The sequence below is a fragment of the Numenius arquata genome, chromosome 3 (assembly GCF_964106895.1).
Source record: "Numenius arquata chromosome 3, bNumArq3.hap1.1, whole genome shotgun sequence".
NCBI classification, from domain to species: domain Eukaryota; kingdom Metazoa; phylum Chordata; class Aves; order Charadriiformes; family Scolopacidae; genus Numenius; species Numenius arquata.
This window is the reverse complement of record NC_133578.1, coordinates 73,182,550-73,197,516: the sequence shown is the minus strand read 5'-3', so window position 1 is coordinate 73,197,516 and position 14,967 is coordinate 73,182,550. Positions and strand designations below refer to the sequence as shown.

The 14,967-nt window shown below is 39.7% G+C and overlaps 1 protein-coding gene across 12 annotated transcripts in view; it reads left to right on the top strand.

Moving 5' to 3' along the window:
- Positions 1–14,967, top strand: part of PTK2 (protein tyrosine kinase 2) — a 219,819-nt gene that overhangs the window by 142,622 nt on the left and 62,230 nt on the right. For all 12 annotated transcript variants that reach the window (XM_074145771.1, XM_074145772.1, XM_074145769.1 and 9 more), the window contains 6 exons: positions 1,865–2,005; positions 2,725–2,802; positions 3,806–3,913; positions 5,150–5,267; positions 9,865–9,895; positions 12,527–12,579. In XM_074145771.1, the coding sequence (XP_074001872.1) occupies positions 1,865–2,005; positions 2,725–2,802; positions 3,806–3,913; positions 5,150–5,267; positions 9,865–9,895; positions 12,527–12,579 (529 nt within the window). The remainder of the gene's footprint in view (positions 1–1,864; positions 2,006–2,724; positions 2,803–3,805; positions 3,914–5,149; positions 5,268–9,864; positions 9,896–12,526; positions 12,580–14,967) is intronic.

The following is a 14,967-nucleotide window of genomic DNA, read 5'->3' as shown; positions in this document are numbered from 1 at the left end:
ACTGACTTTCTAATATTGACACCTTGTTAATGATCTCAAAGCGAAGAGTAAATCTTCTTTGTGGACTTCCAAAGTCCAAATAACATATGCCATTATGCAGGGAAGTCAAAATGATGCTGAAACAGGCCAGGAGAGCGAACCGTGGGCGGAATGAAGTATCTTTTGAACAACTGAGTGGCTGAAATACTTTAGACGCCTTGAGCTAGCGGATTTTTTTTCTTTTTATAGTGTCGTTGCAAAACTGATACTCATTTTCTATGTGAATATGAACCCCCTTGGATCACTGCTGTTAGAGTAATTCTTTTCTGAAAACTCCATTTAAAAAATTCTGGCTATTTAGAGTTCTGAATGTTCTTTTAAATAAAGGCTTACTAAAAATGAAAGCCTAATCTGAGTGGAAGCAGTAACGGCAAAAGGAAGTTTATATTTGTGTAGTGCCTTGAGCTGCTATAGGCATCCTGAAAGAGTGAAGAGTTTTTATGCCGTTACAATAGGACATTGAGATAAGTTTTGGTAGAGAAACAATGGTAATTCCTGTCTTAACCTTGACATATTGCAAAAATAAGCATGGGTTTGCCTTCTGTCATTGTTAGTTGGAAGATATATTAGAAATGGGTATTACTAAGGTTTTTTTTAAACCCTTTCGGTCACTTTAGATAGGTGTCAAGCTTTGGCAAAGGGAAAGATAATAGATGTGGTTTTGGTTTTGACAGTTTGGCATTATGTGATGTACACAGCGATGAAAAATCAGTGGGTCACCTGGCCCTGCCCCACTGACAGAACGTACCTGTGCTTCTCCCTCTTTTCCAGCCTAAATGATTCTCTGATTCTTATGATTAAGACAGATAAGGAGAAAGCGGTGAACTTTTGTCCAGATGAATTCTAGTGTTTAGAAACAGATGGTTTTATTCAGGATTCTTGATTGCTTGTTCACTTTTGGGGCATGTTAAAGAAATTGCTTTTAAGATTCCATTTCTATTTTCATGAGTGGCAGCTTTCCCAGGGATTAAACATTATGTACAAGTGAATTCTTCACTTCATAAGTCTTAGTTTAGTTATCCTTTTTTTTTCTTTTTTTTTTTTTTTTTAAATGCAGTTCTTTGAAAGCCTGCTTGTATCCTTTACATACTTTATTTTTCAGGAAATGGAATTAGGTGTCTTGCTCTGTCCCAGATGTTGTTGCTGCTGCTCTTTTTAAGTGGTTATTTCTGCCCTGAAAACTGTTAATAAAATAATATTAAATATTATTTTAGGTTTTTTGATTTTAGTATTTTTATATATTAGTGAAAATAGTTTAATTTAAAAGTTTGATTTGTTTTTTTACTTTAATTTTAATTTACTATTTAAATTTTATCTTTTTATATACCTTTGCATATTATCAGACTTTTAAGAATCCACTATATTATGGATAGTCTGAGATACTGTGCACAGAGATTAAGATACGGCTACAGCTGGGTTGTTACTACCAGAGACGAGAATGGTGATTTGAGTTTAAAACCTAATATGAAGGTGTAGGTTGCTTTTTTGGGGTTTGTATTGATAGACACTTAGAAAGTTGGGAGAAAAGAGCAATCTGGGGAGAATAGTTCCTGCAAAGGTTGACGTGTTGTATTTTATTACATCTTATTCAAAACATCATTAGTTAGATATTCCCTCTATAATAAATTGAATAAAGAATTTTGTTCCCCAGCAGAAGTTAGAAGGCAGAACTGTTGCTTAGGTTTTGAAGCTGTTTTTTTCTTGAGAATTGTCTGCATCTCATTAGTAAAGAAACTGTTAGTGATACAAAGAGACTGAAACTCTTTAAATGCACCGTCACTGATTAGATGTAAAGTAATCCATCTTTAAACATTTTAATACACAGGCCAAAACACTACGAAAATTAATCCAACAAACATTTCGACAATTTGCCAACCTCAATAGAGAAGAAAGTATTTTGAAATTCTTTGAGATCCTGTCTCCAGTGTACAGATTTGACAAGGAATGCTTCAAGTGCGCTCTCGGTGTAAGTAGAGGAATGTGACGGTCACCAGAATACGTGCTGTAGTGATGAGTCTAATTGGTTTTCTTTAGTTCTGCAACTAATTAGCTCCTGTTTTCATGCAGAGATGAGTTCTTAGATTTCATGAACAACAAAATACATTTATTGATTTTACTTAGAGCTTTCTCAGTTGACTGTTATAAAAGCACTGTTCATTAGTAGGGATAAGAATTGTACGTTATTAAATATTTTTCTCGGTGCTTCGTTTGTGAAAATCAAGCAATTTTTAATCTGGTTTCCTGAGAAAATGAGACTTCTCAGCTTCTTCTGTTTGTAAATTTTCCTCTAATGCCTTTTAATCTCTACCAATTTGAAAGTTTGAGAGAGGGCCTTAAGTCTGCAGGCTTTGTGAAAATAGACACAGGAGTAGAAATTAGAACATGACCATCGATGTCCATGAGAAGAGGAAGCGCAGGAAATATATAGTTCTCTTGTAGACCTAAGATAAAACACATGGCAATGCATTTTTGAGTAGCACGGATCCCCAGGAAACCAGTCACGAGGAGTTTTGCTACTTAGTGAATTGCTTGATTTTAATATCTTTTAAATTGCTTGAAGAGTTTCAAAGCTTCTGGAGATTAATTAGTAAAAACTGTAATTATAACATTGGAGGATAGTGTTCCATAATAAGGTCTTGTCTTCCTGTTGAAATTTTGCCCTGCCTTTCTCCTTCCATTCTGAAGTCGAGCTGGATTATTTCCGTGGAGCTGGCGATCGGCCCAGAAGAAGGAATCAGTTACCTGACAGACAAGGGTGCAAATGTAAGTCTTCCTTCTGTTTTCTTTTCTCAGTTACTGTCTTAACAACCGTGACCTGTTGTGAACTGAACTCCACACAAAGGGGAATGGCAAGTCTGATCTTTTGAGTTGAACACAGAAGAGCTGGGAAATTCAGCGTGTACAGCTGTTACTCAGATATTATTAACTCAGGATTTGGGATTGGAGAAAATGCACCTGGGTTAAGGAGAGAGATGGTGTCAGCCTTTTTTTTTCGCGTACCCAGCGAAGTGCTCACTTGTAGAATTTAGAGCGTTATCGGTGGCTTTTTAACAGGGAAACATGAAAATTATTCTAAATTATTCTCCTCTTTGTTAGGAATGTGTAAACGAAGAGCGTGTTTAATCAGTTAGCGTTGAGGGCTCGTGCAGTCATTGCTGGCTTATTTGCTTTACTTCATACCCTTAATGGCCTTCTCATCACCCGATATGGATCGTGTCATGGTATTTCCCATGCACCTCCATGGTGCAAGGAAGTGTGTTCAGACAGGTTCTTGTAGCAAAATGCTTGGGACCTTCACAGTCATGACTTCAGTTGACTCCATGTCCAACTTCTGCTTAAATTCGCTGAAAGGTAGTGAAAAGTTCTGGAGATTGGGAATACGTAGCTGGGTATAAGAACGTACCTTGTACAACTAGTCTGGTTTGTGCTCGGTGCACTGTGAGTGCATGTTCCAGGGGGACAACTGTTGAGTCTGACCTGCAAGAGGTTGTTTCCACCAAGTGCTTCAGCGAGTGCCTGGAGTTACTCAACACTGACCTCTGTAGGCAAACTTGGAGCTTGGCTTCATTTTGCAAACACTGTGGATATTTGAATATGTCGTTAGCCGAAGCCTAACGACATTGTAGGAAAAAACAGAGGAACAGACTTCTACAAGTGTAATTTGGAGATCAAATTCTACACGTGCATTTGCAACATGGGGAATAATGGCTAAGTATTTTCCACTAATTTTGAAATTTTCTTCACTTTTTCCATTACCTTTCTGCAGCCGACTCATCTAGCAGACTTTAATCAAGTACAAACTATCCAGTATTCAAACAGTGAAGACAAGGACAGAAAAGGGATGTTGCAGCTCAAGATAGCAGGTGCACCTGAGGTATGATATTGAGAGTTGTCGTAAACTTCCTAGCTTTGGTTTTCCTGGGAAGGGGTGGAGAATAGTATACTCTTAATGAAAATATTCTGTATATTGTACTTCTGTTCTGGTGTGTGTACTTCATTCTGGATTTTTCTGCTGTCAGTGTAAGGTTATACTAAATGTGTACTGCGCTTTTGCACGTGCCTGTTTAAGGTGGGCACTGCCTGTCTGTGTATGTGTATAAATACTTCAGTTAGTGTTAAACTCTCTTGCTCCTCCTGTAGTTACAGCCTGTGCGTTGTATTTTAACATTTTTACATTCCAAGCATTCTGCAGTTGTTTGTTTTTTCTTGTTCCTTAAGGGGAAGGGGAAGTTGAGTGTGAGCTGCCATCGTTATACTAAAACATTTGGTTTTACAACAGATTTAGAGCTCATTACATGTTTTGGGTTTTGCCTCAGGTGCTTTGATACTTGTAAAAGGAGCTTAATTTAAAAATACTAGCTCTTAAATGCAACTTAATTGAAACCTGCATGTGTATGTGATGCTATGCCTTAAAGAGGAAACTGAGCAATTCCACTTTTGTGGAAAGGGGAAATATGAAAGAGGGAAAATTTGTTCCCTCATATTATAGAGACAGAGCTGGAAGTGAAATCAAATCTCCTTGGTGCAACTGGAAAACAGTCACTGTGGTAGAGCCAGACAGGCAAATCTGTGCAGAGGATGATGAATGTTGGTGGTATTAAAATTAATAGCTTGTCTGTATGTCTCTCGTCTTTTCCACTGACTGTATTCTTTTTATTATTTTTTTAATCTTTTTTGAAATTGGGAAGGTTACTTTTTAAGGCGGAGAATAACTTGCTGCAAAAGGGTGCAAAAAAGATAGCACCTGGAAGAGCTGTAAGGAATAAGCAGCTTCTTCAGAATTGTCATAATTATAGCTGTGAAAGTCATAGGAGTTGTGATGAACCATGGTTGACTGAAAGTTTAGGCAGGAAACCACTTAATAAGTCCCTATTAATATTACATTTGGGTGGAGGGTTTTATCAGCCGTGCTTTCTGAACTTTGCATTCCAAATTTGCGACAGCAGAGGTAAAGCAAGAATCTGATAGTTCTTCCTCACCCACGTTTTTCTGTTTACTGTTTGCAAGTGTGCGTGAAGTTCTGATGCAATGACACAGCTGTTCTGCTCAGTGTTTGCAACTACAATAATTCCTCTTTGTTGGTGACTTGGTTTTTTTTTTCCTTCTTCAGCCTCTGACGGTGACAGCACCATCCTTAACCATTGCGGAGAACATGGCTGACTTGATAGACGGCTACTGCCGGCTGGTGAACGGAGCTACGCAGTCTTTTATTATCAGGCCACAGAAAGGTAAGGAGGTGTTTCGTTCTGGTAGTTACTAGACTCATACCTAGATTATTTTGTGTTCGAATAGAAGACACAAGGTATCGGCAAAAACCTCACTTGAAAGCTCTTGTCTTTCAGGGAGGAACCATCAGGTATTTTTGTTACGAGACGCACTGAGAGTAAGCATCACTCCATCAAAAATTACTTAATGGCTGATAATTGAGACAAGTTTTCAGTAATCGCTGCTTTGCGCTATTCCGAACTTAACTAGCAGGTGTAAATAAATTGTAATTAAAGGCACTCGTAAGAGGGATGTGTTGTCTTGAATGTGATTCCCTAATATACGAGTGGAAATTCGGAGAGTTTGGTTAGAATGCACTTGATTAAGGTTCTGACTAGTGTTAATTTTTAAAAATACCTACCTTCCTCCCAGGAGGAGTATCATCCTAGGATACCCTGTTTAAAAACTTCAAGAGAAGTCTCATGAGCCTTTCTCATAAAATAGAACTAAAGCAGAGATATGCATTTTGTAGTGCTGATCAGTGGATTTTATAGCAACCCACCAGCCAGAAGCAGTGAGGCCAGGGTGCTGGTACACCTAACTTTAAAGAGAGAATTTTAATTAAATTTCATTAGAATTTCTAATTTCAGCCAGTTTTAATTATTGAAAAACACCCAAGCAAAGCTGCTTAAGAATGGAAATTTCTGTCCTCCTGTACTAATCTTAACTTCTGGAAATCAATCCAACATTTTTGGTATCTAAAACAATGAATAAGCTGTTTCCTTCTTCCCTATTTGTAATACAAGAAAGTAGACAAACCATCCCAGAAGCTCTCCAGTCTAAAGATGAGTTTTTAGCCATGTTTTCGCTTTTCTGTGCCCCTGGTTTTCCCTGTAGTTTTTCAAATGGAATAACATTATTGACATAGTTCAGGTCTTTCCCAGTTCCATACGTAGCATCCTGCCCGAGCATGGAAGGAAAAGAGGAAAAACTGAAACTTGGTCATTCAGTAATGAAGAAATGTGGTTGCAGGGTGTCAGATATTTTGACAGCACTTAGTAATTGTTCAAATTATTCTTAAATTTGCATATTTGTTTGTTATTACTGACCCTTAGTGTGTGTGACTAACCCTTAGCTCCAACACAAGCAGCTCTTGTCAGCCCTTCCAGCCAACCTGGTGCACAGCTCGGGGATGATGAACCATTGGCATGAAAATTTGACACCAAAAGGATGAGCTGGCATCAGTGATAATTCTGGTTAATAAACTAGAAATACAGTTGGCATCGCAAACCAAGATATTAATTTCATTAATCCAGTCTAAACCTGTGAGCGATTGTCTTTTGTGCCTCTTCTTTTCTAAAAAAATCATGCTTTGCGGTTTGTTACAGCCATTATTCACTCCCAGAACTTTCCTTCTAACACCCAGTGGTTTGGCTGTTTATCAGCCTGAGCTCTAGTAGCCAAAGTTGAGCTTTTAAAACTTTTTCATATCTTAACATGTTACCTCTCCCCACCTCTCAGTCATGCTAAGCTAATGGAGGACTCTGTCGTCTGCTTTTTCCTTTAGAGGCGCGTAGGTAGAGTAAATCCCATTCTGCACTGGTGCTGTTTTAGAAATTGTGTCCATTCAGTCTACGTTGCCAATGCTATTATCGGCTTTTCCTCTACTAGAATGGCTTCCCTTCCCTTCCCTTCCCTTCCCTTCCCTTCCCTTCCCTTCCCTTCCCTTCCCTTCCCTTCCCTTCCCTTCCCTTCCCTTCCCTTCCCTTCCCTTCCCTTCCCTTCCCTTCCCTTCCCTTCCCTTCCCTTCCCTTCCCTTCCCTTCCCTTCCCTTCCCTTCCCTTCCCTTCCCTTCCCTTCCCTTCCCTTCCCTTCCCTTCCCTTCCCTTCCCTTCCCTTCCCTTCCCTTCCCTTCCCTTCCCTTCCCTTCCCTTCCCTTCCCTTCCCTTCCCTTCCCTTCCCTTCCCTTCCCTTCCCTTCCCTTCCCTTCCCTTCCCTTCCCTTCCCTTCCCTTCCCTTCCCTTCCCTTCCCTTCCCTTCCCGTACATGTTCTTAAATCCACAAAGTACCTCTGCCTGAGGGTTTCCAGTTGTGCCACTCGCAGCAGCAACCGCAGGCAGTCAAGCCCTTCATCAGGTCTTCGCTCTGTTCATCCAGTGCCCAAGCTCTGCTTTGTGACACCGATTGCGCTCCCGTCATGTGTGTTTCCATTTCCCAGCCCAACCCTGCTCTGTCACCCTCTGGGCTGCTCTTGCCCAAGTGAGGGAGGAGTTCCCAGTCCAAGTCTCTACGGGACTTCCATCTCCTTCTCCTTCCTGGGCTTCAAGCTCCAACAGGGTAGGTTTAGACTGAACATTAGGAAAGAATTTTTCACAGAAAGAGTGGTCGGGCATTGGAATAGGCTGCCCAGGGAGGGGGTTGAGTCACCATCCCTGGATGTGTTTAAGAGCCGTTTAGATGTGGTGTTGGGGGATATGGTGTAGGGGAGAACTTTGTAGAGTAGGGTAGATGGTTGGACTTGATGATCCCAAGGGTCTCTTCCAACCTAGACGATTCTATGATTCTCCTCTTCCTCTATGTGTTCCATGATGCATAGAAGCAACCCCCGTCTCAGGTTAGCAGGGCAGGTGGGTCCTGACTCACTGCTGCTGTAGGTGGCAATAAAAATTGACCCCACTCCATTTGCACTTTTTCTTTCTAATTCTTGTCCTCCTCTGACCGGGTTTGCTGATCATTCAGCTTTTATGTCTTGTAGACTCACTAAGCTCTGTTAAGAGCCAGATCTCTGATTTTTCTCTGTGTTGTACAGTATTAGGCACAACTGCGCCTTGCACTGTAGTTTGCCGGCAGACGTGAATGCAAAATAAATCAATGCATTTAATGGAGTGTGTTTATTTGTGTGATCCTGTTATCGGTGTGTTTTAACGGAGAGCAGATGAGCAGTGATTGAGTTAAAGGAACATTACACAGCGCTTTGGGAACACTCCTCTTTATGCCAGCGTTAGGAGAATCCCTCCAGTTAAAACAAATTGTGGGGTTATTTTGTCTGAGGTTTCTTTTTTTTGAAGTTTCTAGCAATGCTCAACATATTAATTAAGCATTTCATAGGAGAGCTGTCCCCACCACGATCTGCATTCCCAGATCCCACCCCCAGTGAGTTTTGATTCTTCAAGGCACATCAGAAACAAATCATGTAGCGACTCCGGGTCCAACAGATGTGCTTCCTCCCCTCTTGGAGCTTTCCCATCCCCTATCTGTTGTAAATTTACATCTTTATTGCAAGTCTCCTCATAAATTATCCTTCTTGATTGCTAAAGGAACCTGTGTTTTGGGGTTATTATCTGTCTTGCTATCTGTTAAAAATCCAGTTTTTCTAAATTTGGTAACGGTTCAGACCTGGACGGTGTTTGCCATATTTCCATTAAGTTTGTTTTGTTTTTCATAAATATTTTGGTATATAGGTCCCACTAGACCAGTGTGAAAACTTTAAATTTAATATTTGTGTTTCCGTTATCGCACTTAACTCTTACAGGCAAAGAGCATAAATGAAGCGACTGATAAAAATTTAAACTGATATTAAGTAGCTATTCACTGATTGGACTTGACTAAAATTGGGCAGGCTTCCTTCGAAATGGTGAAACATCCTGATGCGTGGCATCTGGGTGTTGGGCATTTCTCTACTCAGTCCCATAATACACAAAGGCGAGATGGTAGTTTTCTTTTATAACGTTTGGAAATTTCAGAAATTTTAATATAGGATAAGAACAAGCCAGAATTTATATTATTTTTGCGTAATTACTCTTTATCACTGTTTTCTGAAAGTGTGGCTCTGCCTTTTTCTCTCGGGTCACTTTATCAGTACTGCAGTGATTTAGAGAGTGATAATCCATTTTCGTTGCCTTTTCCCTCCTTCCCTTCATACTTGGATTTACTATAAATCACTGGTGTTTTACTAAAGGATCTGTAACCTCCCCATCGTCCTTCCCCACATGGACAATAAGTGTCTCTTCAAATCCAGTAGGGGAAAAAAAGCCTGATTGTGTACGTCCACGTTTTTATTACGCAATACCGTTATCAGAGAAGGACCGGCAAGGATTTGAAAATAGTTTACAAAAAGCTAACTTCGCCTCTGGCTGCTAAACATTACTGTTGTATGATCTCAACCAAATGTGAAATCAATACGGTGTGTTACGTGCTTTAATTATTTCAATTGTCTTGCCTGGAAGTCCAAGTTGGCTTCAATTGTTTTATTTATGTGTTAGCACTTAGCGTGTCTTGGAGATAAAAGAAAAGCCTTTCTTACTAGAGAGATGAGGTATTGTCACACCTGCTGCAAGGTGATTTATTGGAGTTATTTGTTAAGAATAAAAAAGAACTTTAATATTCTGTATAGGTTGTTCTCTCAGATAAGAGTTTGCTGAAAGGTCTGTATCACTGGTTAGGAGGAGTTGTGTTGATACGCTGCTCTAAATATATGTCTAGAAGAGTCTTTTGGATTAACATATTTTCCCTGAGAGACTGTGATGATTACTGTTTCAGGCACGTATATATTGCATATTGAGAAAGGTTGTTTGGAAGCTTCAATAAAATCTTAATCCTGTTTTCTTCTTGTTCACACAGAAGGTGAAAGAGCTTTACCGTCAATACCAAAGTAAGTGTTACGCTCTCTTTTCTTAAATATTTTTAAAAAAAAAACTTTTGAAAAATAACTTTGCTTAAGTGACGCTTTAGGACTTTTTATACGTGCTTAATTTTTATTGTTGCTTTTGGATTCTAGGACAAATAGCAGGCGGTCATTTGGGACCATGGGGCATAAATGACTGACAGCAGCATTAAACTACACAGATATCAGAAATAAAATCAGAGGAAAAAAGTGCATAATGCATTGAACATATCTGACAGTAACAAAAGAAGGATGTTTTGGAAAAGACTTGACTGGGATTGAGGCTATTTATTTGGAGTCCATGAGTAAATGTAATTATAGGAGTGATGCTAAACAGGTTTTGAATTGTGGTTTCAATCTGTGGGTCAGCCTATGCTCTTTTTTCCTGCTTGTCCCTTTGTCTGCTTATGTGAAATACAGAAATATTTTTCCTTCTCCTATCATAAGTCTGTCATGTCACCTTTTGTTAATAAAATTTCTGTAATGGGGCCAGTTTGAGTTGGAATCTCTAGGTTCAATGTAATAAAGAATGCCATTTACGTAGCTAATACTTTTTAATCTATTTTTTTTTAAGATAGAGCAATGTAGAAAAATCCTTCTCTGATTGTAATTGTGGGTTTGTAGAAAATGCTGATCTCTGTCAGGCAAATGGAGTTGCCTTTTTTCCTCTGGCTAGTTTTATGGTGATGCTGTATCCAAGATGTGCTGAGACGTGCTATCTGCATCTCATATTTCTTACATAAAGTATGCTAAGATACCTCTCTGCACTTTTCTCCTTCCCAATAAGGTAAATAAGAAAAGATTTCTGATTTAACTGCACTTGAACTAAGAATACTCCTTACACTGTTGGTATCTCATAACGCAGTGGTAGAAAAGCCTATTAGTTCTTCCTGCCGATTCTCTGCGCTCCTGGTGTCAGCGACGAGATGTCTATCCCATCTGGCAAGTTTTGATGGTTCTCTCCCCTTTCCATGTGGAGTTTCTTGTTGTGGCCTCCTAAACCAGTCCTTTAACCAAACCACTTTTTGGTTTTGTTTTGTTATTTGCCATCTGAGTGCTTTCTCTGTAGCCACTTTCGGACCCAGTTTAAAGCCAGTTTCATCAGATTGTTTTTCTTGAACCTTTTTGGGTAGTGTCACCAGTACCCAGTAGTAGGAGGAGATAACTGTTGAAAGACCAAATGGAATTTAGCTGTTTATAGTGTCTCATCGCTTCCTTTTTCCTTTGGGACACGGGGAACATACCTGCTTTGACCCAGCCACCTCATTCATCTGCCCCATCCCTGGAGGTGTTCAAGGCCAGGCTGGATGGGGCTTTGAGCAACCTGGTCTGGTGGGAGGTGTCCCTGCCCATGGCAGGGGGGTTGGAACTGGATGGTCTTTAAGGTCCCTTCCAACTCTAACCATTCTATGATTCTTTGATTCTATGATTCTGTTTCTTCCTCAATTCCTGGAAGGAGTCCAGAATTATTATTATTACTTTTTAAATTATTGGGTGGAGCATGGAACACAATTTGTTCCTGAATCTGCAAGAAACGAAGGCATTTGGATACTAGTGGTAGCTCTTCCTTCCCAGGTCCTGCTGCAGTCCTCGCTAGCCAGGTAGCTTTCTCGGGGGGCAGAGAGAGAGGAGTTAAAATGCAGGAAAGAAAAGGAAATGAAAATCGAGGCTGGAAGCAGTGAAATTGGTAAATTTAGTGTGCATTCATATAGAAGAGGAAAACTTGTTTTTACTTAAATAGATACAACCGAGAAGCACAGAATAACTTTTTACGTAAATTTTATGCTTTTTTTTTTATTTGTAGGGATTTCTGAAATAAAAATACGGTTGGAAGGAAAAGCTTCTTCCCGTTTTTGGGACAGTTTACCAAAACTGAATTTGTACACTTGACTCTGTTGAAACAAAGGCTCCACACATGCTCTGAGTCTGGCAGCAGAGGAATGGGCTTTTTTTTTCAGATATATAAAAGTACTAGCCAACAGCATCTTGCATCTGGAAAGATTTGCCTGTGCCAGATGAAATTCCAGATTTCTGAAAGCATGAAGCGCAGTGCTCTATTACCATTAAAATTGTGTTTCTGTATGTACGTGAACGAAATTTAGAAGAATTCGTTGGAATTTCTGATACTGGTGAACATTTATACCTTAACTGCATTTAAATGACATCGGTTTTCTTCATTTACTTGACGTGTAAACTCGTTTAAAATTGTTGGACAGGATAAGCCATTTTACAGACAAACCCTCAATCCGTACTTTATTTCCAGTAGATAATACAGAAAGCAGAAGCACCATCGGATTACACCCCTTGACACTGTTTAGACACGTACAGCTCGATCTTAAAAGTTTATAAAACTTGGGGTTTGTTTTTTCCCTCGCGTTTGCTCTGTCGTCGTTAATCAGTACGCTAATTAAAAGGGTAACGAATTTTCTGCGCTCTTACTCCCCCAGATGGGTTGGAAATGGTAGATTCCTTTTTGACTTTTCTCCCCCTCCAAAGCTGTCGCTGCGGGAAATGGATTGGCCCTGCTAATTACAGTAGGTGCCCTGTTAGGATGAATTCCCAGTGTATGTGACCGGGAAGAATGTACAGCATTCAGCGATTCCAACCTCTGTTTTACAGGCTGGCCAACAATGAGAAGCAAGGAGTAAGGTCACACACAGTCTCTGTGTCAGGTAAGGCTCATTAAAAAAAAATAATATACAAGTTTATTCGTAAAGCTAGCAGATGTTTAGGCAGCTTTTTGACTCACAGTTAGCTCACTTCTTTGCTACGTGGCTATTGACTTCCCCGCGACGGCAGCTTGTAGCCTTTGTTGTGTTATTTCTAAAGAACAACTTTTTACAGCCGTCCCGGGTAGCGTCACTCGCCAGAACAGCCGGATCCCTGCAGTCACACAGGGCCAGAACACTTCAAAGCAAGGCTGCTCATCAGTATTTTCCCTGAGCTTTGTAATGAAGTAGAAAGTCGGGGGCTAGAACTTAAATTACCTGAGTATGTGTTAATTATGAAGGAGCAGCTTTGACAAGTGAAAATAGGCAATTAAATATTAATCATCGCTTTTCAGAAAGAAGAAACTTAATAGCTTTTTTTTTTGGTAGCTGCTGTTTAGATCAAAGCACTTAATTTTTCCTATTGAAAATCCCAAGTTAATTGAAGGATGAGCATTTGAGGTAATAGATGTTGTTTCTACAGCTTATAGGCTTCTACAATTTCTGTTATTGTCAGTTGTTTTAAGTTTTTATACTTGAGAGAGAAGGTTTTTCTTTTACAGAATCTCAGAACAAATCCTTTTGAGGGATTGATTCGGTGTCTTAGTAGGAAATACATTTCTAAATCCTTATTAAGGAGGTTTTCAATGCAGAAGTGTATTAATAATATGATATGTTCCTATAGATTTCTAGTATTTGGCTACAAACTTCAGGAACCAATGTTGTGCCCCAGTGGAGCGTCCACCCCAGACCTGCAGGGAGGCTGCAGCCCCACTTTAACAGTTACGTGAGCGCTTAGTGGCACGTATTCAAAAAAACAACATATTTCAACCGAGAAGGAGGAAAGATATGTAGATCTTTGATTAATTTCCTACTTTTCAGATTCCTTTCCCCACCCTTAACCTATTTTTAAAGACGTTTGAGAGTCACCCCTTGGCATAGGAAGCCCGAGTAAACAGACCTTGTGCAAGAAAATAGATGAGAGGATTTGGAATTCAAACGTGTATCAAGCTGCAGAGGTGAAAGAGAGCTTCATCGGTTACTGTTACCTCCCAGAGTCAAATAGCAGCTCTTCTTCCTTCAATACCTGTCAAGCGAGCGTGGGAGATAAACATGAAGCGTGCTCAGCATGTTCTCTCTTATTCTTACCTGCGTGGCTCGTTTTAGCTGTTAGAAAAAGTTGAAATTTCTTAAGTGATTAGTGCTGTGCTTTTTAATCGCTCCGCTTACACAAACAAAGTTAATCTCCAGGACAAAAAAGTCCTAATCCCCTGCCACCTCAAATTTTCACCCTTTCAATTTTTCTAAGAATGCTGATATACTCTAAATATTAAAAGCAGTAATAAATGCTTACTTCATGATCTTTTATTGCTGTCACTTGGACTTTGCTAATTTGGATATCTCTTGCTTGATGCATTGTAGCTGAAGTACTCCTGTCTGAGCACAAACTCACTTCTCTACTCTTTTGAAGTAGTGTTTTGATATTAATGTAGGGAAATTAATTGTAATAGCACAGAAAGGTGAATGATGGGGAAATCAGAGCTCTGCTGTAGCACAGCAGAAACCCAAGTAGCAGCTCTGGAGATGAGTTGGTTCTTCAAGCGACCATCAAGGAATTTGTAAGGCGCAAAGCTGGCTCCTGGTGCCGTAAGCAAAACAATAAACCAGAAAATGTCCTTCTTTTTCTTTCCAGCACCAATGTCAAAACCAATTAGGTATTTTCCCTATATTGTAGTAAGGGTTTTTATCTTTCCACAATGAAATCCCTGTGTTTGATTCTTGCTTCTTACACCGTGTTACAAACCGCTGGAAGGGCTGACATAATTCCAGAATGATTCAAGCCATTGCATTTATTATTCAATCTCAAGGGTTCTTCTTTTTAATACGGGTGCATAGAACACTGACATATTTTTTTTTTGTTGTTAGTTTGAGTTTTTTTGTCCAAAAATAATTTGAAATGCATCGACTGTGGCATGGATGTCAGTATATTAAATTTAAACCGCAGACAGATTGTTGGGATGAAGTGGCATAATAAGGGTTTTTCCTCGGGAGGTGCTTTCTGTAAGAATCTCTGAGTCCCCAAAGGAATCAGCTTGTTATAAATGAAGGAATACTTCATGTAGATGTGAAGAAGTAAGTGTCACTCCTGTTGTCACATATAACTGATCCATCAGTATGGAACAAGGGAGGCAACAGATGTAGGTGATGTTGAGTTAACCCCAGAGTTCCAGGTCAGCAGTGGCTGACAGCCGACAGCATCCAGCTGTGGGTGATGCTGTCTCGGTTTGCAGAATAAGAGCTTTTCTCTGGTGACATTTAAATGACTCAGAGCTAAGGGCTTGAAATAAGACG